The 27,654-nt window shown below is 35.2% G+C and overlaps 1 protein-coding gene and 1 non-coding gene across 2 annotated transcripts in view; one reads left to right on the forward strand and one right to left on the reverse strand.

Moving 5' to 3' along the window:
• LOC149299757 (dynein axonemal heavy chain 3-like) overlaps nucleotides 1-27,654 on the forward strand; it is a 498,381-nt gene that overhangs the window by 117,025 nt on the left and 353,702 nt on the right. Inside the window, exons 10-21 of the mRNA XM_089486039.1 lie at nucleotides 3,788-3,892; nucleotides 4,860-4,990; nucleotides 5,201-5,399; nucleotides 8,905-9,108; nucleotides 12,834-12,968; nucleotides 13,967-14,085; nucleotides 15,845-16,049; nucleotides 18,626-18,829; nucleotides 19,898-20,028; nucleotides 20,591-20,786; nucleotides 21,910-22,104; nucleotides 22,679-22,867. Coding sequence (XP_089342165.1) covers nucleotides 3,788-3,892; nucleotides 4,860-4,990; nucleotides 5,201-5,399; nucleotides 8,905-9,108; nucleotides 12,834-12,968; nucleotides 13,967-14,085; nucleotides 15,845-16,049; nucleotides 18,626-18,829; nucleotides 19,898-20,028; nucleotides 20,591-20,786; nucleotides 21,910-22,104; nucleotides 22,679-22,867 — 2,013 coding nt within the window. The remainder of the gene's footprint in view (nucleotides 1-3,787; nucleotides 3,893-4,859; nucleotides 4,991-5,200; nucleotides 5,400-8,904; nucleotides 9,109-12,833; nucleotides 12,969-13,966; nucleotides 14,086-15,844; nucleotides 16,050-18,625; nucleotides 18,830-19,897; nucleotides 20,029-20,590; nucleotides 20,787-21,909; nucleotides 22,105-22,678; nucleotides 22,868-27,654) is intronic.
• Nucleotides 884-1,007, reverse strand: LOC149299758 (U6atac minor spliceosomal RNA). Its single transcript, XR_016272362.1, has one exon. It is a non-coding gene; the product is annotated as a U6atac minor spliceosomal RNA (small nuclear RNA).

Below are 27,654 nucleotides of genomic sequence, written 5' to 3' on the forward strand. Positions count from 1 at the left end.
GAACAGGTAAAGCATTGCAAAGTATATGTCTGGATAAAGGTCTCGAGTGGCATTTCAATGTAAAGTTAGTAAAGTAAGTATATTGTACATTTTTATAATGAATTGGTACAAAGGTCAGAGGCTAGAAGTATGAATTAATCTTCATATCCTGTTTATGTGTATTTACTAGAAGGAAGTGTTTGGGCAAAATCCTGTCTTTACTGCTTTCCCCTGTGTCTTATCTGTCAGAAACATAACTCAAGGTCAGGTTCCTTTCAGCCTCATTGTTCTGTTGTTGCTTCAATATTTGCCAGAAGAATTCTATGGATCATTGGTAATGTTGTTTAAGCATTTGAAAGCTAAGGGAGATGACACCACAGGTGCCTGGGGACATTTACTTTTGCTTCCTTACTCAACATGGTTCATAGGTCCAGCAATGCCCTTATGCAACACTAAAACTCTCTAGAATTGTCCTTCATCGCAAACTGTCTGGCTCCTTTCACGGATGCCTAATCCCTAACTGGACAGGTTCGTTTATGAGTGGTGTTTTATGTGTATGATAAACACAAGTGTCTAATCCAGTGGGATGAACTCCAGTCCTGTAGGACTGCATACACATTCACGTTTTCAGGATAACATTTAGCACATTGCCTAATTGTCTGATTGTATGTTAATCTGAGAAACTGCAAAACTCTGCCAATGTAAGAGCCCTTGAGAGTCAGCTTTGAAACCTTGCTTTAATTTAAAATGTAATTGAAAAATTGTTGTGGTTAGCACAGCAATTTCATTGTTTTAAGAAGACTGCTTTAATCAGCTGCACTTGCAGACTGAAAAACTAATGGTCGTGAAATACTTAAAGATATTTAATTGTTTTTGTGTGTTCAGCTGCATATCTTCCAACATTACAACGGTTTGAGATGTCACGCAATGGATGGTGAGATACCGCAATCATACATGTGTTAAGGTCATAAGGACTTGTTCCATCTTTCCCCAGGGGAGTGCTAATCTTCACTCCTGCCTCTCAACACTTAAATTGCCAGAGAGGGACACTTTTGTTTAAGGAGGTGTGATTACAGGTCTGTCTTATGTCAAGAGGCAAGGTTTTCTAAAGACTTTTATATTTTTATGACCTATATAACACTTAATACTGCATTAAGCAGAGTTCTGCATCGTATTTGCATGATTCAATTTATGAACAACATAGAACACTATGATACAATTATCACCAGCAAACATTTTGAGCTTCTAGAAAAGGGATACATCAGGGGAAGAATGAAGGACAGAATAATTAGGCTCACAAACAGGGACTCCATGTTGCTGCTTGATGTATAATGCTGAAAGAAGCTAGATTTATATAAATGTAGGCATTTTGTTATCAGCCTCTTGGAGAACCAACCTCAGATACCTACTTTACCTTTAATTCACTCCAAAATGAAGAATGTAGCCCAGGTGGCCTAGCTAATTGCTGTAGTCCATGATACCGTCTTACTTTTTCATAAAGTCTGTGCTACCTTAAAATGCAATACATTTCCCTTTTTTATTTTCTTACAACTTTGTCTTTTTTAATGACAACCTGATGTATATTGCATTTTATTAATTCTGACAGTATAGCTTATATGGCATATCTATGTATAGCTAAAATACATTATAAGAAAAACAAAACAATATTATACTGAGATAATGTGGGAAAATAAGGTAAAGCACAAGACTATAGCTCACACATGTTCTACAGCGTTCTTAGAGTGTCCTTGCATCCTTCTTCAGGGTTGTCTGGGACCTAATTTTTTGAAAAGCATTCCCACTTTCATCTAACTTCAAAATAATGTTTACCACATGTAACACATTTGATCTTAAAAATAATACAAACAACTTCAGGAGTTTCACTTTCTGTATTTTTACAATGTATCATCTAGCCTTTAGGGATACTATTGCTCACTCAGTAGCACTGCCTCTTGGGTAGTCTTGATTCTAGTCCCAGGAAACAAGTCAAAAGACAAGATAAAGAAAATCCTTACTTGGTCGACAACTTTTGTAACATCAGTGTGAATTATTTATATAGATTTTACCCAAACATGTAAGAGGGAAGCTTTACAATTTTTAGGGAATTTTTGTTGAAGGTCCCATAAGATGGTAAGATGTTGCACCAGATCTTATTGTTTTCCTAGGTTCTCATTTCAAGAACAAGATTATAAGTGACCAATTGGAGTAGATATTGTTAATCGTTATCTCAGTTAGAATCAAATTACATTGCAGAACTAGGTATGGTCTCGGATTGTTTTAGTTTTGGTAGTGGACTCTACTTATCATATCCTTTGTTTTACCACATGCTCTGAAATGTATAAGTGTGAATGCCTTGGCAGTCTCATTGGGGAATGACAGAGCCCTGGGATGGCAAGCAAGAAGAAAAGTCATAGAGTTCCAAAGACTGATGATTGTACCCAGTATCAGGTTAATAGCCCAAGTAGCTGTCCTTTCCCTTGGACAAAGCCATGTTGTAAGTAAGTTTTTAAAACTAGTATGGTCTAAATGTCAACCAATCTATAGCAGGTGCATATAGATTCTGGTGGTTTGCCTTATAATAGTAAGGTTAGGTACTCTCAAAGCATCTTCATGCATGTGTAAAAAATAGGTGATCATTGGTTTTCATATGTCCTTGTATGACGCAACAGACATAATTCTGGCTTTATGATACATCTACATATATGATATCAATATAAAGGATTTCAACAGGTACATACTCTTTTGGAGAGAACTCACTTTAGGCATTTTCCTGAGCCAATGGAGTTCATATTTAGGAAAAGTGTGCAGGTTCTTACAGAGATATTTGGTAAAGGAAAAAAGGCAATTTGGACCTCAAGAACATTCACTGTCTTTAGTCCAAGAAAATTGAAGTTTGGCCTCAGAAGCTTAAAGGTTTGCTGGCAGGGAGAGGTTGATAGACATACATTTGACACTGTTACCTTTATAACAAACCCATTGGAAAGTTGATGGATGACCCTATATAGGCTAGGGAAAGAGGAGAGTGGTTGAAAGTCAAGGAAATGCAATCCTCAAAGTGGGTCCATCCACTGTATTAAATGGTTAAGTTTTCATGTTGCAGAAAATCAATATGTAATGTTTTAGTGGCTTGTAAATGGTTAATGCGAATTTTAAGCTCTGTCCAACCTTGATTGCACTGTGTATTATGTTCAGCAAACATATCTTAGCAGGTCTGTCATTTTCTTCATTTGTCTGAAGGTTTTACCTCATCAAAACAAAACACAACTTTCAGCTTTTTAACGTTTTTAATTTCCATCAGTGTCTACCTTTTGGTCACATTAACAAATATAAATGAGACAAAATGTACATGACTATGAAAACATTTCTGGGAGCGGTTTGGACGGTTTCTAATGCTGTAATTAATTTTACAAACATTACATTCAGCAGAGTAGGAACAGCACCTTTAATACTGCTCTGTCCTAGTAAGCAACATTATTCTATACCCCTAAATTTTACAATAAACATTTCATTTTCATTATATCTTTAGGAAGGATTAATCTTTGTATGATTGTACCACAAGCAATTTATATACACATAATCAATTTGAAAGCAGATGTCTTTGTTTATTCCCCTACACTTTAATATAAAAACTTATAAAATCCAAAATCATTTTACATAATTGATAAATCTATTTTTAGCTATGACTAGGAACCACACTACCCACTGTGTGTCAAGTACTTTTTCTTCCTATGCCATATTTGTGTCTGGGAGCATGGTTGACTTCTTTCATGATGCTCTAGTATTTATTTTTGTTATTCTTATTCAAAAGGAGGCAGAGGAGATTTATATAAATGCCATAAAGAAATCCATTTTGGATTATCTGTTATTGGATCCAATGGAACAAGAGAGACTTGGAATAGAAATTCCTACCAAGGTAAGCTTTTTTGGTCTTTCAACACATATACATTATTCTTACGAAAAGCAGAAGAATATGATGCAAATATACAGCATACCAAAATCTTTTATTATTTGCTTCCTTTATATAATGTTGTCCATTATTCTTGTATCCATGTATAATCAATAGGATTATGATTTACATAGTCTGTAAAGAGTAGGTTGTGGCAGATAATGTAGTGTAGATTAGTAGAATACCAGTAAAAGTCCGCACATATGATAGCTAATAAATAAACATTCATTACATTACTGACTGCATACTTTCTAAGCATGTACAAGTCCAAGGCCAAAACACGTTTCATTTAAGTGAAGAATGTTTAAAACATAGAATATTTGGACCAATTCTGATTCAGAAATTCATATACTGACCTACTGACCTGAAACATTGATAGATATATCTCAAACTGAGGTGTTATGGGCACAAAGGAAAAAGGAAAAGTCCAGTGAAGACAAGCTGAATGCCTGTGCACATGCACCTAATTCAAATGAGGCAGAAATGCATTGTCCCTTAATGACTTGAGAAATAGAGAAACTAATGAAGAAAGAGGTGTTAGAGTAGGTTACCAAAGTTGGACAATTTGGTTGTTGTGGATTTAGCTGAAGACAGTAGAAATTGATGACATTAATGGGTTTATTATGAGAGTTGGAAGAACGACTACATCAAGCATCATGCATGTTTAGTTGATGAAAAACGTATGATGTGAATGGTAAGGGCAAAATTTGTTAATGGGGTAAACTGAATGTTTTAGCTTTGGTTAGATTATGTTATGTTTAAGATAGCAGTGAGACATTTTTAGTAGAGGCAATTAGTAGTATGAGATTGGAGAAATAAAATCAGGGAAGAGCTGGTAGGTAAGGCAACCTGTAATGCAACCTGTATGTTTGTGTGGAACTTTAATACATCTTTCAGTATGTTGTGTGTTTTTTTGTTTTCTTTTATTGTCTAGGTGTCTAACAGTGCTGGACGGGAGAGATTTCCCTGGCATGAAAATATATGTAATGCACGTGTTAAGCTAAAGAAGAACTTGCACATTACTCATCCAGTCATGACCTCCATCCAGGTCAACTTTTATACCAAGTATGTAACTCTTCCAGTGCCACCTTCATTAATATTGAACAATTGTCTACAATTTAATGACATGGACGGAAGTTTAGTTTTTAATTTAAAATAAGAAAATTGACGATTATTTAAAAAGTACAATATGTTTTTCTTTATTTTTAATTTTATTTTATTCTTAAAATCAATGCCTCTAGCAGTTAATGCAACATGTATTCCATACCCCTTTAGGTATGAATCCTTTCGACTGGTCGATATTAAGAGCCTCCTTGCTGTTGTCCCGTTGAGACTTGATCTCCTTGTGAATCACATGAATATTGTTGCTAAGAGAAGATCAGACACATTGAGAGAATCGTGGTTAAAGGATTGCTGTGATATTGTAAATGCAAACAGAGAAGCCATTGAATCATTGATGCCACAAGATGATGAGGTGGGTGTTTTACTACGGGAAAAATATTTTGAACATATGTGTTCAATGTGTATTATTTTGGAGCTATAGATAAAGAAAACCCTGATGAAACCCTTGTTTTTTTCCAGCCTAATACAGTTTCACATTTTTTCAATACAATAATCTATTCAGTTGCATATTAAAGCTTGTAAAAGAAATCCATGTACATGATACCAAGTGAACAGTTTGGTGGCATTGGTGTCCCTGCTTAAAGCTTAAATCAACATTTCTCAAAAGATTGATCTCAAATAGCCAGCTGTTTGGATCATAGGAGTTTTGCAGGTATTTCATCTTCTTCCCTTTATCCTCAACCTAGCAAGTAAAATTCTAGAGGTACCAAGTGACTCCTCTTGCCCCTGCCTGGGGACACCCACGCCTCCATAATATATCTCCTATATCTCCAGTCACATCCCCTTTGGTCTATGACTACCCATTACACTCACCTTGCTTTACTTTTTCAGGTAACCACCATGATGCAGAGCAGTTGGGAGTAGTGTTGCTTGAATTTCTTTGTTGATGTTGTTTCTGTACAGTTTCCTTCATTGCCCATAAAATTACATATATATAATCATTTCTAAATCCTAAAAGTTATATACAACTTTTTTAACCAGGCTTGCTCTAGTAGATTTTTTCCCTGAGCCGAAAATCTTTGTCAACAGGCTGCAAATGAATGTTATATAATTACAGAATGACCTATACTTCAGTTAATCCATTTGAGTTTTAATGAAGTGCTTCTTAAATGATTTGTTTGTGACTCGTATAAAGCAACATGCAAGCCATTATAAAACATTTAAAACCCTATAATTAAACTTCACTGCAAAGGGGAAAAGGCAGGCTATTTTACCACTAGATATATGAATTACTGCAATGCAACATGTGGGGTATTCCGTTCTTTGCAATCTACTAAAAAATATCACTTTAATGTTTTCTTTAACTGTTTTATTTGCAAAGAGATATTGAGGAATAGTTTGAAATGTTTATATTTTTATATTTCATATCTTTATTATTCTATTAATATACATATTGTATTTTTAGCTAGTTCTATCTGTCTATTGTATTTATTATATACAGAGTTATAACCTCCTATTTGGAAGATTGTGTATTTCCATTACATATGATGTAAAGCATATGCAGAAAAGCAAGCGTTAATACATTGAGCAGATTTACACAAGGTGTGGGATTAAAGGAACATGTAGGTTCAGATGCTTGTTGAAATGATTTGCAGAACTCATATTGACAAAATGTCAAGAATGACCAATTTAAACTGAATGCGTAATCCCGTTTTTAATCCCGCAGTAAAATATTGTTTGTCATGCATCTAAAGTGGAGGTATAGCTCATTTTACAATGCATGTTTTTCCTATTATACAACCATCCCATGCACAGTCATTTTGAAACATACAGTATAAACAACATTTTATTATTATTTGTTTTATATAGTGCAATCAAATTCTTTAGCGCTGATTTTATCTAAGAATCTATATGTTTATGGTGCTCCACGATATCAATAAAAGTAGACAATACAGTAAGTGGAGGTGCTCAGAGTAAAAATTAATAATGGGATGCATTTTTGTTTTGGGTTTTCATTGTAATGCGATGGGTCCATTAACAATACGAAGAATAGTCATGGCTACAACCCAGAGTAGTGATCTTACTGAGCAGCAAGAGAATATGTGACTGCAAGAATCATTAAGGTGCATGGTGGAAGACAAAATGTGAAACAAAAGGAATATTTATCGGCATAAAACAGAGTGACAAATAATAATAATCATTCTCAGTTCAGTGCTTTCTAATATCATGATGACTTTCTAGAACTCTATTCTCATCCCATAATGAGGAGTGACCCACCTGCACAACTTCACTGAATATACAACATACTGCAACAATACATAGCAATATTGGCCTTAGTTTAGAGCTTGTAATTTGTGGTTAAGATAATAAAAAACCATACAGCTTTGCAAATGTAAATAAGCACTAATAGTCCACCTCTGCTCAACAACCCTAGATACATTATTCATTAAATATAGATTCAATTGTGACATATTACTTAATAAATCATTTTTTTATCTTAACAATTTCAAATGATTATACCAGGACCATGCAATCGCTTTAAGAAAAGAGATATAGAAATACTGAGATTATATTCTTGCTTCTTTAACCAAAAGATAAAATTAATTTCAAGAGATTAAATTTTCAGTTTCATGGATTGACACATATGTGTCCAATTTAAAAAGCCCGACATAAGTGCCTTCTTTCAAGACATCGAAAGACAAATGATGTTCATCTTACTTTTGTTAGTGCTAAACACAGACCGTTTTATACCTGTGATTCCGGCTTGCTTATCATGCATTTAATCTACACCTTGTGATTGCTGTTGAAAAAGTCACAGTCAGAACACGGCATAGTGAGCTTTGGTGTGTTGGGATTGGATCCTCATGATAAAATAGGATTTGGCTTCTCTGGCGCCCCAGAGTTCTTAAAGCTTCAGGGGGATTAAATAAAAGAAAAATTGAAGTATTTGTTATAGATTAATCCTGTTATTTAAATTATAAACAGAATATTGCGCCATTACCTATTTATGTTTTAGGACAGAAAGATAATGTAACACACTCAGCAAAGCTGGTTCATAATGCGGAGTGAAAGTGAATTCAAAGACTCAGGAGAGTTTAAAAAACCCCCACAAAATGCATATTTATATATATATATATATATATATATATATATATATATATATATAGACAAACATCTGAGAAAGAGGACTAAATGAACTAGCATAGTGTGTTTTGCATCTGTTTCAATAGATATATTTGCTTGTCTTAATAGGGCATTAAATATACCGTAATAACATCAGGACCATATTTATGAATACAAAACTGAATTATTTCAGAGGCAATGTGTTGGATTTGGAGTTATCAGCAGAAACCCTGACAGTAGCCAACTAAATATGTCTCTGAATTCATCTAAATGTTACACTTTATACAGACATTGCTACAGTGTCCAGCTTAGCATTGTAATTGGTGCAGCGACCAAACTGTTTTCCATGGGGTGGTTTCACAAAACGTCAGCCTTTACCTTTGACCAATTTGCAAAATCCTAGGTGTAACATAAGACAGAATGCTTAGCGATCTGAATATCAACAGGAATCTTAGAGCTTCTACAATGTAAGAAATCATTTTTATGTCTTTCCTATACATATACACACTTAAGGCCTCAATGCAACCTGAGTGCTAAATATCTAACATACAAGTACTTGCTCTTGATTTCAGTGAAGTCTCAACTTAGTAGCCCAAGTCAAGAAACTCTTAGGTGGTAAGGTTTCTTCCAAACTGAGCAACTTGAGGAATCTGAGATAGCAATGGAGTCTGGCTAGTTTTGTCCCCAATTTTGGATAAACTGGCCTAGAATGAGCTACTAGATGATAATTATTGTCCTCAGCTTGACGTATAGTAAGCTGACATCAAAATGTGTTTTTTAATCTTATCTTTTAGAGGTTACGAAGGAGGAAGATGGATCATTTCTTTTGTAGCGTAGCTACACTGATGTCCAATCTGCTAAGAGATATAGTTAAAGCATCTCTTGCTGATCTTGTTAACATGATTGAAACCTACGGAAATGGGAATCGCTACTACAGAAACAATCTCCCTGACCACCTCTGGCGTCCGGTGAAACCCAATCTTATTTGGATCTATATGGTAGGTTTACAAAAAAAGAATATTTACCTTAAGATATGCTCATTACATGGTCTTTATTGATGCAGCCAACTTTTCTATAACAAAACAGTAATTATAAGACCTAGATGAAACAGTATGGACTCAAAACCAATGAGTCAGTATTACCCCCACCCACTTGTGAAGAGGATAAGCTCAGTTAGACAAAAAGCTTCCTCTCCTTTCGTCTTACGGTTCTCAAGGATGTTTGCAAGGAAACTGCATATAAAGTCGTCAAATCTGGCTCACCTTATGTGCAGCATGGTGGACAGGTCCTTGGCTTGTCCACTGCCTTCTTACTAACCTCAGTAATTGCTGGGGAATGACAAACAGTTTTTTTATTTTTCACATGTGCATCTCTTCCTCCTACAGGTAGCTACTACAAAACTGAGTAAGCTGACTGTTTAATGATAGTCGGTGCTTTTGTATACGAGGTCATGCCTGATACACCAGAAATCTGACCGATACTGAAAGAACTAACAATAATAGCACTTAACCCATGACTATTATAATGCACGTTTCATGGCATGAATTACAAATAGTGGTTTTTGCACAAAGCATAAATATGTATGCTGACAGCGTCATGCAACACTAGCTTCTGTCATTTTATCAGCACCCTGCCACTAAATCTGTAAGAGAAATCAAGCCCATTTGCAAAGTAGTAAATACAGATGGTTTTGAAGTATCCTCCTGAAAGATGAGTTAAACAGGAAAATATTTTGGAACATGATGAAAACAAACATTTGACAAACAGATTAATTTGTTTTCAGTCTCCAGCCATTCTTTGTGATCGGATCGGTGGTTCCTTGTTTTCGTTACTATTTCTGGTTTAGGAGCCGGTGGCTTGTTCTAACAACATTTGTAACACACTTTGCATTTGTAAATGTCATTTTTGAAACAAGCTTTACTGTAATATCTCGTAATGTCACATAAGTAGTGTTAATACTCATTATTGCATATGAATGCTAACATTGCACGCATACATTAAGCCATTACCCTTGTTGCGTTTCCATGGACTTTTTGGAGTTTTTGTTGGTAAGTGCTTTATCTAATTAATAGGTGCATGCCATCTCAGTAATTATCCTTATTTAAGAACACATATTCCATTAGACTATTCAGGAAAAATGTGGAACAACCAGCTTTGCAAAAAAGTAAAACCTCACCTGCCTGTTTTATCCATAGATTTAAATGTATGCCTATTTCCTTGTACTGTTTGTGCATTACATGTTATCACGTCTATATTCTTAGTCTGATCATTATTATTATTAAAGACATTCTGCAACACATATCTCCAGAAATTAAGAATTGCCTTATGACAATCCATTGATAAATTATTTAAGAAGAGACCAGTTTTTTATTGCACCTAAAGGCATCTTAGTTTAATAAAATAGTCCTTCGTCACAAGTATCAGTCATAGAACTGGGTGCATGGCCTCAGTATATTAGAGAAATCTTGGTCCCATTTAGTTGGCGGTCGTCAGTATGGGGTGTTTTGTGGCTAGGAGGTTGTCTCTTCACTCACAGCAGATAACATGAACAAGATGTTAAAAATACTTTTAACTCAATTGTAATAAATCATTTGTTTTTGCCTCAGTCTATCTAACTGTAAATTGATCTATCGATCTTTGAACTTGGTTTCCCATTCCATTTATCAGTTTCTGGCCGTTTATCAATAATGTCTTGCCTTCAGTCTCAAAAATGCTCATTAGTGCTCTATTTGAACTTTAGAGTAGGTAAGGTTTTGATACATAATATGTCTCACAAGTATGGCTGTTACCTTATTGACATGAATGAATTAACAGGTATGTTGCTCTTTAGTAATCACTTTAAAAAATCTAATAGTTTAGGCAACAATACACAAAACATACATTAATGCACCTGTCATTGATGTTATAGAACTCTTTAGGCTGGACCAGGGTCTCTGGATGATGCACTGCTTTCCTGGGACTCCTGGTCACTTTCTACAGGGAAATAAACCAAGTTTGGCTATGGTCGTTCTCCTCCCACTTGAGACTATCTGGAACTAGACCCACTCCATGCATGATTTCCCCCACCTCCCCACAGGTGGCTAGCTGCTCCACTTCCCCACTGTGAGAATATAACTGCCATACCTTTTCAAATAATATATTAGCATTCATAGAAAACTTGTCTTTTACTGAATTTCAGTCCATTTTGTTTCTATTTTGTGTTTCTATACAAGATATTGCTAGGAACATAAGATATTGGACTTGAGCTTATTTTGAGACTCAAATTCTTTCAAAGTACACAACGTAGACTGAAAAGCTCACAACCCTTCCCTATTCCTCACCTTCCTGACTTCTCAGTTGTCCTAATACACCTGGGATAGCAAACATTGAGGAAAATATTCTATGGTGCATAGCAATTTCCTACTTCTTTCCTGCTGCAGTATACGTATAAGCATATTTATGTATTGGATGAGTTTCATTGTTGTTAATAATAACAGAATAAGATTATTTGGCTGTCACTGCAATAGGCTTCAAATAGTTTCCTGCATTTTTCTTTTTGTAATATGTCCTTTTTTTTCTCGAATGTCTGTGTCTGGATATTTCATCTACCTGTCACTGAAATACATTTTGTGAAATACATTTTGCTTGCCCTGTTGTGTTAGCAAAGTAGAAACACTGGGTGATGTATTGATTTTTGTTTACCATATATGTAGATATTTATTACATTTTCACACCTATTGTGAAGATTGATTACTATTTAATGTTGGCTAGTTGTAAATTTCATATTTCCCAAAATGTATTCAATCTGGCAGATATGCAGTAACCTTCCATATAGTGTATCTTAGCAGCAGTGATTAACATGTTGATATAGATACAGACAAGTCTGGCTTAATTAACCCCTTAAGGACAATGGGCAGTCCCTAAACCCATTGAAAACAATGTATTTTGAGCCCATACATGTACGGGCTTTGTCATTAAGGGGTTAATGTAGCCCTGGTGGATGGATCACTGAAGACTTAGGGTAAGGCACACATCAATTAGCTTCTTGTATAGTGAACATTATGTAAAGCTTCATTCACTTAGGTAATGCTTAGGCAGCCATCTCATGAAACTCCCAAATTGACGCATATTTTTTCTTCCACTGAGATAAAATTATTTGTCTGGGCTTTAATGAGTACAGTGGTTGACATGCTTTACAATCACAAAAGCTTATGTGTTTGTCTGAATGACTAGCCTAATGACTCAGTGTCTTGCAAAATCTAGCAAGAAGACTTTTCTGTTAGAATTAGGCTAATAAGTCATTGAGAGATCTGACAAATCAATGGAACCTGACTTTTTTTTTGTGGGAACTGTATAAGTAAGAGGTTCATCTGAGGCTAGGAGCCTCTCCATTTTCCCAGTACTGTTCATATTCACTGATGAACAAAAGAGCTACAAGAATAGCAATTAAAATTGACTCGTTTAATGAAATGCTAGTGCCTCTATTCCTAGTCTACTCAAAAGACAATGAAAGAACAATTTATTTTCTACAAGCTTGCACAATGGACGTACTAGTTTTGTGTTCAGAGCAACAGTATAGATTGATTGCTTGTATTATCTGAATCTACAGAAACGTATATTTACTTTGTATGGACCCAATGGAATTCTAAGAGTATGACTTGGTTATTTATTCTTTGTTAAACTGTGAAAATAAAGACCTAAACTGTAGTTTTAAATGACCAGTGTGTTTTTTTTGTTCAATCAGAAGCCATCCTTAAGTGGATCAGATGTCAACATTTATCCATCTGTCGAGGAGATGGCCCACAACTTTGACAATATAGTTGAGAGTTTGGTTATCAGTGTCCAACAGATGCCAAGAATTGAACATTCTCTCTTCCAGGTAATTTGTTACAAATCCATTCTATTCGTGTTTTGCAATCAATTAAGCATAATGAAAAAGAAAAGTGGGCATAGTTACTGTGACCCTGGCAAACCAAAAGCATTGGCTAGATTGAGTGTGGAGAAACAAGAAAAGGAACAATAGGGAAAGCAGCTGAGGAATTTGAAGAAAATAATTTAAAGTTTCACTCGTGTGAAGATAATATAAAAAAGGCCTATGATTTTGCACCCTGTAAAAATAATAATCTTTCCAACCTTTTATTATATTTTGATTGAAATCTTATTGACAAACTTTAACATGTTGTGATTTCTATTAGGACAACACCAAAACAGTTCTTTTGGTTAATGGTTTCATCCATGATTGTTTTCAAATTTTTTGTATGCCTGGTAAAGTCTTATTGTTCCCTTTGACAGATGATTTGTTACAATTAAAAAGTTCACTACGATGACAAAATTATTGAATCCTTACATTGATGCCATCTGATGATTATTGGTGTTCTCTTATTAACTCCTTGATTTGCATTTGTTGTTAACCTACAAGTCCCTAATCTGTTGATGGAAAACAGTGGAGCCCTTTGTTAGGCTGTATTGGACATATAAATTATTTGTTTTATTAAGAATTTATGTATTTTTGCATGCTGTTGGAATGGGTAGATGTTCTGTGTATTTGCATTTGGAATTCAGTTGTTAATAGAATATGGATTGTGCGAATCCCGGTGATATTACCCTTTTAGTTTAACACTCTAAAGTCTAATTTGTCACTTCATAGGATAGGCTTTTAATTTATTAACAGCTAATGTTATAGCTAATATGATCTGACCAAAGCTCTACTATCTCTCTTTATGTATAGTTTTATAATGAATCACAAAATGCTATTCCACAGAATGTGTTGAAATTTATAGTCTCAGGGGAATAATTCTTAAATCAGTCTCTGCAGAGTTGGCTAGCTCCTACCCATTACAGCTTTCAAGGTAAACAATTGAGGTCTTGTATCTGCAGGCTGTAGATAATCTGAAAATCAAATACATCAGCTCAGTGCAAATCCATGAAGAGATTGTCCTGTCAGCCCGGGCAAGAATAAAAGCTGTGATTGAAAACAACATCCATGGTCCAAACAGGTTAGTAACCTTTCCCAGTTTTCATTTCCTGCCACGTTGCTTACGAATTTAAATTATTTCTTTAAAAAAAACATAGTTATCATACTTGGTAACGTTATTTATTTTTGTTTGCTATTATGTTAATAGTTTTTACCTCTGTCCAACTGTCGACATCTGTATCCATTTATCTACATCAAACTATTGAGATATTTTGCTTATGAAAAACTGTTCTTTAAAATGCCCTTATATTTTGTATCTTTAACAATAAAACGGTGAAGAATATGGTCATCTTGTATCTGTTCGGCATTTTGCATGTTGATAGCCCAGTTATACCATTTGCGTGAGACATTAGTATAAAATTAACGATTCACTGACATCCAACAAGACTTATTTCTAAGTAAAAAGTAAAAGGCATTTATGAGTCCATATTAAATAATAAAGGGGGTTGGCATTCATATTCAACTGAACCAAGACATTTTAATCCATTATTCCACTATGGTGTTAAGACAAGGCACCTGCAGGTGTATGGTTGCAAAGTGTCTTTACAAGTAGCTCAGCAGGGCCTCCTAGCCCTAAATTCATCAGAGATAGCTCATCTGTTTAATCTGTATATTTTAGTCAACCAATCTTATTATGCACACAAGGATCCTGATGCTCAGCTGGATTTATGACTCTTGGATGAATTGATGAGGGTGCTTTGATCTTGGCTAGGTATTGCTTCTGCCTCATCTTTCATCTTTACACATGATCCTAACCTCACCCACTGCTCCTTTTCAACAAATCTATCAATATTACTTTGTTTTTCCTCTTTGGTTTATTATTTCTGGGCCTTAAAATCTGACACTCTAAATACAGCATCAGTAATTAAATCAGAGCATATGTTTGGAGACATCTGATTACAAAATAAGCATGTTAAATCATGTTGCTGTTGTGGTGTTGCCATATGATGTCTTTCATGAACCGATTAATATTGTAGCCAGTGGAAATAAAACACAGAGGCTTTTCAAAGTCAAATATCAAGACTTTAAGAGAATGAATCTGTCCTATCCTATCCTGTAATGTTAGTCCTTTAGTGGTTTTATTTGTGACCTTCCAGAAGTGATAAGATTGAAGAACTGATTGTCACTGAATCTGCTGGTTAATAAGGTCCTTGGGCAAGGAAGAATTTAAAATGTGGAGTGCTTTAGCATGAAAATAATTTTATTTTTTCTAATTTACTGATTTGTATCAAAGCAGAATCCAATATTACTGCTCCTATACTGATTTATTTCTTGCACCGTTCCTCAGTATAAAGAATGCATATCTTACTGATGACATTTTAGGTTTAGTGCCCCCGAGTATCTTAATCAAGTGTATGTTGCTATGTCTGTGTAGTGATACTGCTAAATGTGCCATTATTTTTGAATGTGGTACATTTTGACAAACTATAGAATAGTCTTATAGCCCATGAAATATAGTTGCCCATGTTATTTTATCCATACTAGCCACAAAGCAGGTAAAATATGCAAAGTCAGTGGTTGAATAGTGGATACTGTGTTTGACCAGCTGGTCATGAATTTTACCATTTAGTCCACCAACATGTATAGACCAGATAAGCAAATTAATTGAGGACCAAACCCACCATATGACTTGATCAAGGTGTTTGGAGACAGTAAAAAGTAATATGATGTACCTTGGTTTAAAATGTTGTGTTAATAACAATAATATCACATTTGGTTTGGATTTATTCTGTGTTAACCAGGGATATAAATGTCCCTAATATTTTATGTATCTATTGCAGATACTCCCTTGTGTACAAACCTTTCCTGCATCTGCTTTCACCTCTTACGGAAAAGAGGCTTGAAAAGCTAATAAACCAAGATGTCAGCCTCAGTGTTTATGGGCGAGAAATTGAAAGCATGAAAAAGCTGGCATCAAGTGTTGCCTCTTTGCCATTATATGTACCCATGGAGATGCTGCTGATAGACTGCTCTGACATTAACCAGGTATTGTTTATATATTGTTTATTTTTTTTAGGGGTACTCAGATCGATGGGATCCATTCAAGGAAACTGCCTAGGTATTTTAAGTAAGAATGCAAACTACATTTGCTCATATTTATTTGCATTTTCTTAAGAACATCTATGTTCACGTGTCTAGTCTTCTTCACCACTTAATTAATTATTTTACAGATATTTAATGCTTTGGGGTACATTTTGTTCTAATGTTATAGTGTCATTTCAAGTCCATAGATCCACAAAACAATGTGTGTTTACTAGAGTTCCTTCCATGAGTAAAGGTAACTTTCAGTAGTACGCATAGCAATATAAGGCACTTAGATACCCTGACTGACAACCCCATATTTATGTGCATTCGGGAGCAGTGACAGATTTTGCCTCTGAAATAGCAAGATTACCGGTAAAACAAATATTGTCTAACTGGAAGCCAGTGAGTAGATATATCACGCAATGATTATAGTGCCACTCCTACTGTCTCCCAAACCCTTAGGTTTTATTGTATAATTTTAATTTATATATATATATATATAATATTGATTTATGTAGCAGCCCACTCCCCAGCCTGTAAATGAATGGCATGCAGCACCCAATGTCTTGAATGTTCAGTGAGATATGCGTTACTACATTCTGAAGACCTGACACACAGTATTTTTAAGTTGTTTAAACAATGTAATATATATATATATATATATATATATATATATATATATATATATATATTTACAATTTATTGTCCACTATATTAAACGTACAGATTCTAATGTGGACACAAGGTAAATTTAATTTGCTTATCTATACATGGGTCTCATCTGTGACCTTTGATTGAATATGCACTGCTACCACCTTTAGGGATTATAAGATTTGCATAACATAGTTATTCTTCTGGGACAAGTTGTATTTTCCTTAGAAACCTCTGATTAGCTAGTTTCAGTTCTTTGAAAAGCTCTGTCTGTATCACTTTGACATTTTACAATAATATTCATACAAAATGAATGCAATAAGTGAGCACAGTTATGCTTGCAAACAAAATTGAATATATGCTTCTTTAAAAGAGATTAAGCAATTTGCTTGTCTTGAGACAATGAGGTTTTTCTGCAGATAGCAGATCCTGTAAGGTGTAATTAATGTAGATAATAAATGCTGTTTTAAATGTCTCATACTGCAGCTATGCAGTTTTATTTGCGTGTTGTATATTTTATTTTAAAGTGACATAGTATATGAATGTGTAAAAATATGTCTTGGGGTATTCCTCTAATTGTGTGCTAATGCACTTATTATTGCTGTATAAGTAGCACATTGCTTAACTCTTCAATTTCCAGTATACATCATTTTGCTTCCCTTCTGTAGTTCAAAACTTAACACACCAATTAACCCCTTAACTGTTGCAGTGACTAATTATAGCAATATCTGTTGACACTAGAGAGGGTAGTTAGGTATTGGAGGCCGCTATGGCTCTAAATCAACTCAGAGCAGATCAAGGTAAGGGATTTACTAGCCAATGATTCATTGGCCCCTTAGATATATTTTATCACATTCTTTCATGTCGTTTTTTACGGCTCCGTCACCAGGCTTACAGAAACAATTCCATTTTCAATTTAGTTTTATTTACCATTTTCTGTTTCAAAATCCCTATTAAAATGTCACCGGAGCTTTTAAGAGGAGGAACAAAAATACCACCATTTACCCTTGTGTTTTCCTGCACACTGTCATGTTCAATGTCACAGAACATATTGAAGAGTGGAACCGTCTTACAATTAGAGGACATCGTGTCCCATTTCCCAGCTAAATTCACCTCGGTGTTGTATGGTGACGGATTGTAAAATGCATCATTAGTGTTCCAGACAGATTAATGTAATTGTTCTCTTAGATTATCACTGGAAATTCTTGCTTTATTATTTCTGTGATAATGTTAAATCATCTTAATGTCCAAAACGAAGCAGTTTTGAAAAATAATGGGACTTCCTTCACACCGATAGACCCAGAGAAGACTTTAACATCCACTAACTGCTTCTCGGGGCCTAATTAAGACTAATGTGCTGGAAAACAATGTCTCTTGAGTACAATGGTAATAAAGTTCCATGCAGTTTTTCTTTTAGAAAACCGTGTATATTGTAAAAGATGTTTTTTATGTGCAACTTTAATATACATATGCAGATGTTCACATGGACATACAATGTCATCTATTCTGTTAAACAGATTTAAGGTACAGATTTTGCTGTTTTACATATGCACCAGGAAGGCCCTTCTGTAATTGTTCCTGAAGTAGGGATGTGCTCTCGGTCCCAAATCAATCTTGTCACTCAGAAAGCAATGAAAGATAATAAGTACTATTCACCTGATTGCCTCCTTGCTCCCAGACAGCTGGTGACGCTTGTCTTGCTGATCGCCAGGAGTCTCAGATCTAAGGCAGGGATAAAGAAAGCTGGGAGCTTGTTGAATCTAAATTTGACAGGCGATGGCTGTGTAGAGGGTCAGGAGGATAAAATCTGTGACATGTAGGAGAAAGGAACAAAATTTATCTGCTCGGGTTGCAATGATTAGATGTCTCATCTGACTTTCTTACAGCGGATGATTGATCATACCCGCCAGCTGACTAATATCATAATTAACAAAGTTGCTACCACGTCTGAGAAGTTTAATCGAAAAATTTGCCAGCAATATGATGGCATAGTCACAAGGATCAGCACCATTGCTGCTTCCACCTCTGCTCTTGTAGAGCTTCAGGACTATATAGACAAACTAAGAAGCGTGGAGCTTTTGGAAATTAAGGTAAGTTGCATTTTTACATTTTTATTTATTTATTGTCGTTACTAGAATACCCATTAAGCAAACATTCTATAAGCTTTGTGTGGAAAAGGGCTAGTTTTAAGCAATTTCTGGAGTTTTTATTCTGTTGAATTCTAAAATACAAAAAAAATCTTATGTGCTATTTTAAACCTGAGCCTTTACATTTTTCAATATAATATGCTTTCACCAATATATGACATCTTGATTTTTAATACTGAACACTATGCAAGTGTGGAATATTTTACAAGTTTTATTTTTCTTCTGTTTGGAACTAAAATAATTTGTTTTCATTTCGACTGCCTGTGTTTGGAGATTTTCTTGTTTGTTCTGCGAGGCAGACAGCTATTCTGTGGAGCATATTGTGAAAATGCCGACATGATATGTGCTTAATGAGTGTCAGGAATGACAGTGAAAGGAAAGGGGATTCTATGTATTAATAATAAAAACAGCGTGTATGACGTTGCGAGGTAAGGAACAATCTCTGGATTGTGAGATTTCTAGTTAAGAAGATGATAAGTCAATCTGAAATATAAATAGGATTGGGTATTGAGGTTATTCCACTTTTCGGAGGTTATCGAGTGTATTATAGCAGGGCTTAAAAGGCTCATTTATTTCCTTGTCCTATTTATCTTCCCATCTTGTGACAGCGCTTAAGCATGCACTGTATGTTTTGGAAGCTAGAATATATCCCCTGAGTTACTGTTGGTTTTCTTATTAATAATATGCCCCCCATTACCATCTAGAACATAATCACTTTTACAATAGAACCTAAGCAGGTTTGAAGAGCTAAGCTCTCATGTAAATTAAGCTGTGCCCCTCACCCCATTCCTTTCTTCAGAAGGTGGAAGATATTCATTGTCACAGAGGCTTGTACATTCTGAAGAAAAGCATTAACATGGCTTTTCCTCTGTGTGTGTGTGTGTGCATGAAGCATTAATCAGGGACACAGACTGTTAATGAGCATCCTCGCGTCTCTTCTTCCCTCTTCTTCTCTTCTTCCCTGCTCATGTATTCAGCTTAAATGCAGGTACCTTTCTTTTTGATTGTTAGGAAAAACTAGAAGTTGCTGCAGCAAACCTCCTTTTCCTGATGGACTATGCATCCTTGTCTAAAGAGGACATTATTCTAAATGGCAACACATTTTCCTGGCCTGAAAGGATCATTCCTATCATCAGTGGCAGGTAATGGTACAATTTTTTTCTTATTTTTCTATTTTTTTTTGGAGCTAAAAACATTAGACTGCTACAAAACCCAATTGCTCTTTTAACTGAAACCCCATGATCTTTCCTATAATTATTATGAAATGTATTCATATAGATTAGCTGGGTTAGACATTTATGTTATGCTAGCTTGGTTTGGTAAAACTGACCCCTCTAATAGTTTCATAAGAATTAATAATTTTAGTAAACTGTTAATGGTGGTGGCTGGACTTCCCACATTAACAATGCAAGATAGAAAAAAAAGCCCTGCCACTTTCTAATGCATAGAAATGAGATATAATAGATGTCCTGCAGGTGACTGAAGCGCCAGCAGTTTTAGTGAAGATTAAATTTGATTGACCTTTATTAGGGTGATTAACCCCTGCAAAATGAAAAGGCGGCGGTAAATTATTCTGTCCAATTTAAATGCAAACATTGGGGGGAAAAAGTAGTGGGGGACTCAAGTATATAAAAAGAAGATTCTGATGTATCCCACCCACTACCCCTCCTGTTTATTTCCTCTCCCTCCCCACCATTTTTTCAGTGAGACACGACTGCAGAGGGAGCACGATGGAGCTCTACTGAAGCTGTCTCGGTGGCAGCAGGATTACACTACACGCTTGGCTGAGGCGGCCACTGAGGTGAAAGAATTTCAGAAGAAAGAACGTATGAGTGAAGCTGGCGTTTATGTGCAGAAGCTCAATGCCATCAACAGGAAAATGCAGGAGTTTATTGAAGAGGTAAGTTACAGAGTTACAACATGCTTGATTTTTAAAATAACATATCATCAACCTTCGCAGCCTTTTGATTAAATGTTCTGTAATTTTGTATTTCTATTATTAGTGCTGTCTTTTGTAGGAATTGGCGATTATATGTTTATATATATATATATATATATTTTTTTTTAATCGTATTTAAATTGGGCAATTTAAAGCTTTGAAAGTGGAAAGCTGTGTGTGATGCTGAGAGGATGAATTAAATATGTTCTAAGATAATGCTGAAACTGCAGAAGGAGCTGTGTATAGTCAACAGCCTCATAAAGTTAATGGATAGTGGCATGACTATAATTTACAGTGAGATTTGTTCAGTGGTTTTCAGGTATGCCTGCATTCATGAAATTGAATATTCAGTAAATGCAATGTAATCTAGTAACACTGTCGGATGTTGCTTACCTGTGGATGCGATAGTGTGGTGATATAAAAAGAGCAAGAGTTGTATCACTGTTAAGTGTGCTTGTAGCTTCAGTCTACGGAACCGAAACATATTTGCCTTTTTGTGTCAAAGAGGAATAACAGAATCTATTTTTGAGTTCTCTGTCATAAATTTGTAATTTCTACTTTGATCGTTTTCGTTCACATTTCTGGAAGCCTCTTTGAATAATGATATATTTTCAATAATGGCCTAATGCATTTGATAAAAAGATCATTGTTTAAAATATAGCTCCTGGACTAAATTTCATTTGCCATATATTGCCTATTTGGATTATTTTTAACAAATGCATAGTATCTTTATCTGCTCTTGTGTATCTGTCTAGGGGTACCATGTATGTTATTTGAGACAACAGAGCTCATGCAGAGCCAGGTGGCGATAGAAATTGTAATCCCTTAGTGTTTATTAATTGTAAAGGTAATGCCAGGTTTGTCATAAGCCCATTTAGTTGTGTGTAATTTAGGTGTGTAATTCCCAAATATAGTTTAATTAACTGATTAAACGTTTAGGCCTTCTCGCAGAAATCCATCATCCCCAGCACGGTAGATGTACTTGTCTGGCTAATGGTAAACTAATGTGCAGTAGCCCAATGTTATTTCCGCTCAATTATTCACCATTATTGGTTGTGCAGTAAACTTTCCTTTTTCCCATCAGAAGGCAATGATTAACCAAGAAGAGCAACTTCTAGAAACAGGGCAGATAAGCACATTTAATCAGATACAAGAAATATGCAAAATGAAGGAGCCTTATGAGACGCTATGGACCACTGCAATGCATTTCACCTCTTTCTATGACAAATGGATGAATGGCCCCCTGCTACAAGTCAATGCAGAGGAGGTACAGGAAGAGGTAAGCCATTGTGATCTGGGGGTCGTCACCATAGAGGTACCGGAATTGGGAAAGGTCTAGTATTAATTGCGTAGTAGGACCTTTGGTTACTGTTAACGTATAATGGGAAACTTTGCATAAACATATTTTTGGCTATATAATACCAAAGTCTTTTTAGTACACCCATGCTGAGTTTTTTAAGGCATTTACTCTTCCAAGCAATGTAGGCTATAATAATCAAGCCTGTGCTCAGATTTTGCTCTCACCTAACAGTGTTTGAGACCCAAACATTTGTACATTAGAATTTAGAAAGAAAATCCATGAAGAGCCCTGAAATCATTGTTTGTTTGGCATGATAGAAAATTACTATAAACTTGATGTCTATGTTGTATACTGAAATAACCAGAACTTTTAGGATCAAAATTCTGCAGTACTTATATTTGCATTGGCTTAGTACAAGTTGCATACATCTGCCTTGGCAATCATCTGATTAATGTGGCAAGAATTATCTTGAGCTTGGAGATGTGATACAAGATTCTTACACAGCTGTAGAAATAAATCAATAACTCTCTTTTTGAAAAATGTTTGTCATCAGGTACAGAATTTATGGAAGATCAGCTACAAGTTGACAAAAGCATTTCATCATCCGGATTTACACAGGCCTTTGAAAGTAGCTACAACCATTAAGACTCGGCTTGAAAAGTTTAAGCTCAGCATGCCTCTTGTTACGGCTTTATGTACACCAGGGATCAAGCCGAGACATTGGAACCTAATGAGTAAAAAGGTAAAACTGAATTTTGTTAATTGTTGATATTTATTCCAATAACCAGTACATGTTACTTTCATTTTAATTTCCTTTAATACAGGAAGTAGTGCAATGTTCCTTACCTGACTCTGTGATATGCGTTTGGTATTGTCTTGCAGCCTCTACTGTGATACACTTGTTTAATAATAGTATATAAAAACATACTTTCCAAGTGTCCTCAGAATGTGTGGTGGGTATACATGTTTTATAGCCTTAAAAGCCACATAAAACGTCTCAGTAAAGGCCTGTCCCCAACCACTGTCCCTCAAGAACACTTGGTCCATTTGAAACTTTGGAGGAATGCAAAAAGCATGTTCTGTAAGGCAATTTGGTTCACAATTTTACATGCGTTTCTATTGTTGGTTTATGCTGGCCTCACCAGCAACTCGGAACAAAAAGAATAGTCTCATTTGGCCAACTAAGTAATTGGGGAATTCCAATTCTAGCCCGGTGTGTTAATGTAGTTTGTGCAACATAAATTTAAATAATTTATAATTACCCTGAAAACATTCACAGAAAAACTGGCAGATTACTGCTAATAAAAAGCAATTAAATACTCAGCTTCAATTTGTCAGTTTTGCTCATGCACATTAACCACACGTGTAACAGTTCATAATTTTTTTTTCTTTCTCGTCTAAGAAAATAGACTTTTTCTCTTGCTATTATTACCAAAGATTCCAGCCCCTCCTCACCAAATTACAGACTTTTTGCATAAATGGGCCTAATTACCTGAATTCAGTTTTGATTAGCAGTGTTAATTGATGCAGCTGTGGATGCTATCTGTTTACCTAAATTACCATGTGCAAACAGCAATATGTCTGAAAGTGAATATGCTAAACTGAAAATACTAATTAGTGATGGCAGATTGTTATTCAAGTCCCATCTTTAAGGTTTTTAATGAACGCTCAGATGTGTCAGGCATTTATGATATACGGGCAGAATTTCTATATTCCATATGATATCTAAATGCAATTCCTTTGAACAGATGGGATGTCGGATGGGGTGCTTCCGCGCGGCTTCCAGTGTCAGGGTGGATTTTTCCCTGCCTGGGATATATTTGTGTACATGCTTTATTTTTGTCTTTCTCAGTTAAATCTTATAATATTCTGTCAGTCTCACTCATCCCTTCTGTTTGGCCGATTCACATTGTATAGTTGAAATGCTTCTGAAAGTCTTGTGTGTTCCAATTTTTTCTTTCTATAGCTGTATTGCTGTGACCTCCAATACTTAGGGAAACTAATAACTTTCACCTCTTACCCTAGCACCAATGAAACACTTCAGAGATATGATTGTGTTACAGTAAATTGGTTTTTGTGGCCTGTTCAATGCTTTTGTTCCACGGTGCCCTAATCTATTCCTTATTTCTCTAGTCTCAGATGTTAAGTGCAATTTAGCTTCTATAGTATGACAAGCGAGGGAAGGCTAGGATTTTACAGGAAACATAGAATCAAAATGACTTGTTTATCTGTGTCTCATACCACCAGGAGAACAAGCATTTATTTTAACTCTATTCAGATTACCTTTTTTAATTTATAGTTTTTAATTTATAGCTTGCTTTTCTCAACTACCAAGATAAGTATGCCACAATGTAGACATATGCTGTTGCCCAGTTTAATTCTAGTTAAGCATTGGTTTATATCTATTTTGAACCCAAACTGTATATCATCTGTCCTTTAATTATTATAAAAATGTAATATTCCAAAAAAATTTGTGTCAAATTAAGAGAATCACTAGGTTGACACATTGTAATCTTAATAAAACATAGCAGAAGTATTTTCCCGCTAACTATTGACGGTACTAGGCAAGGCACGGACCAAAGAGGGTGATACATAATATTTATACACTACCATTTGAAAGTTTGGGGTCACTTAGACATTGTCTTGTTTTTGAAAGAAAAGCAAATTTTCTCCATTTAAATAACATGAAATGGATCATAAATAAAATGCAGTAAACAATTTTTAATAGGGCTTCTTTGTACGGAGGTCCTTTATCACTCAGATCACTCCTGTGTTCCAATGGCACCTTGTTTTAGCTAATATATACTTAGATATATAATGGGGGCTATCAGCCTTTCTATAGTGGACAGAGGAACCAATATAAGCTTCTCCGCTTTGCCTCCCATTTCATCCTTGTAAAGTTGGAGCTTTATCCACATGGTCTTTGGCTTTTGGTATACTTGGAATATTGGTATCACTAAATACAAAAACAGAATCTAAAAAACATTACATTTGTAGATGATTTAATGCATGCTTGTTGGTACTTGTGCACTGAATATGGTCTTATGATCATTTATGTCCTTCTAGCTTTTTTCATATAACAGGTACTTCATACCATTGATGTACCTGTCCATTGTCTAAGACACAATGGCCTATCAATAGGTTGTGGTGTGTCGTTTCTTGTTATTACCATGCATTTCTGTTGTTCTTTTTTTATATCCCTTTTATTCGTAATTTCACTCAGAGATGATGCTTCCATTAAACGCATCACACAGTTTATCCGTGCCCTCATTGCCCTCATTGATCCCAGGACAAATTAAGGGGGGCACACTAACATGACTTGTTTTTGGACCTTAGCTTATGATTCTCTATTCACCATCTCTGCAAGAGATGGAGTTTGCCTATTTCCCCTTGAATATATTTGTCACATCCGAACCCATTAGTGACGACGTTTGCCACTACCTACTTGAATCTCTTCATTATTGTTGCAGCGGCTTTCCTTGCAAGGTACTGTGAAATGTCTTGCCATACTGTATTAGTAAGTCTTATCTCTTAAGCAGATATTGAGGTCTATTCCTTATTTTGCCAGAATCGGATGTATTGTGGGGCCCCAGCTACTATTAAATTGATTGCATAAGTCAAAAGAACATGTAGGGAATGCGGGTAGACAAAAACCTTTATGTTCACACTCACTCTTTAGGATATAGGTCTTTTATTTTGTGTTTGGATATCTATATCTCTACTTGGTGAGCCTTCAACTTTATGTAAAAGTCATTTTATAGGTTCAAATAGCACTGCAGTAGTTGTGGTTGGTAATATCCCATGAGAAGGTAGTATAAGAGCTAATATAGAGGCAAGAATTAGAAACCTTGAGTACTTATTAAAATAGTTATTCACACACTTTTTTAATATATATTTGCCAAATTCTGCTGGTTTGATACATAGACTGCATAGCTAGATATGTTTGTCCCATATTTAAAATGTCCCTTTCTTTAGCTTTAATTCTAAAAATGAAAATGTGTTTTAAAAAAGGCAATATATCTAATACAGTTTTAAATCTAATAACGTTTAAATCACACTTGGTGACCGCCACATTACCATTTTGCTGATGTAATTTATGACAAAAAAGCTGTTCCAGGCAGCAGCGCAATGTAAAAATTTCATTTCTGCCAGATGACAGTAAGATACAATGTGACTTAATTATTTATCAGCATCGGCACATCTACGGCTAGCAATACATCATTGTTAAGGAAACTCTGTCCCAAAGGAAAATGTCATATTAAAATCATTCTTCTTTCAAGCGCTCCCTCCTGCTGCTCCCAAATGGTCACTGTGACAGGTGTGAGTGACATCACAGGATGTGATATCTGCACAGCCGACATAAGCTGAATATTAAATGCTGTATTTCCTCAAACAGCTCAGAGAACAATATTTCTGCTAAGAATACAGCAAATCATTAAAATATTTGCCGGATGATACATTTTCAACATGGTTTTGAGTCCAATTTATACCCGAGAAAATTCAATTTAACTTGTGTTTTAAACATTAAAAATAATTGTATTCAAGGTCACAAAACCCATCTTTCTGCAGGCTTCAAACAAAAGGGTTTTGTACCAATCGGAATAGTTTATTGCAGCATTTGTGGAATAATTTTGACTGGATACATTTTTAGTCTTATATATAGCTATGGTCTTATAGTGGCATTAAACAATATTAGCTGGTGTGTATGTCTTTTTGTAACCTTGATGCTTTTGCCTTTCATAGTTTCAATATTTCTGTTCCTTATACTTAATCTAAAATGTAATGTAAAAAATCTGATGAAGAATGTATTTGAAAGTGTAACTGACCTTTGTGTAACCAAAAAGGTTTTTCAAGACACACACATCATTTTGCTTAGTATAAATCTAACATACGATGTGTTCGATTCATATTGTTTTATAACCTTCTCATTGAATTATGTTTAGTGAGTTATAAAATTTGCTATAAAATCTGGGTCTTTTTTTTTTTTACAAATGTCAAAATTCCATAATTTGCATAAGTTATTTCAATGAGAAACACTGTGCTTTATATCTGTCACTCACATTTCTGTGCACCAGAAACCTAATCTGTTCTAGCATGGATGGGATACTGGCGGGTTCATTGATGAACTCAGTAGCAAGGCAGATGATGCTCTTGTTGGCAGTAGTTGGTCAAATTTGAGATCTGGGAAGCAAACATTAAATCCTGAAAAATGACCGAGATGATCATAAGGAAGATGAGTAAAAAGGGGCAAGCTATGCGTAATAACTGACTACCTATAACCCAGAAATCTGAGAGAGAAAAAAAATTGACAATTTTTTGTCCCATACTTTCAATGTAGCATACATGGTATATTGGGTTCTTATAGAATCAACACGGCACTTAATGTATGAACTATTCAAAAACTACACATACCAAGTTACCAATTGTATGTTTTATATGTTATGTAAATGTAAATCCTATCTGGAATAATGAAAATGTATGAAAACAAAAGCCTCAGTATCTTCTTCTTGCATGTTCTCAATTAATTGG

The sequence above is a fragment of the Sceloporus occidentalis genome, unplaced genomic scaffold, assembly GCF_023333645.1.
Source record: "Sceloporus occidentalis isolate IW3139 unplaced genomic scaffold, rSceOcc1.0.p SCAF_28, whole genome shotgun sequence".
Taxonomy (NCBI): domain Eukaryota; kingdom Metazoa; phylum Chordata; class Lepidosauria; order Squamata; family Phrynosomatidae; genus Sceloporus; species Sceloporus occidentalis.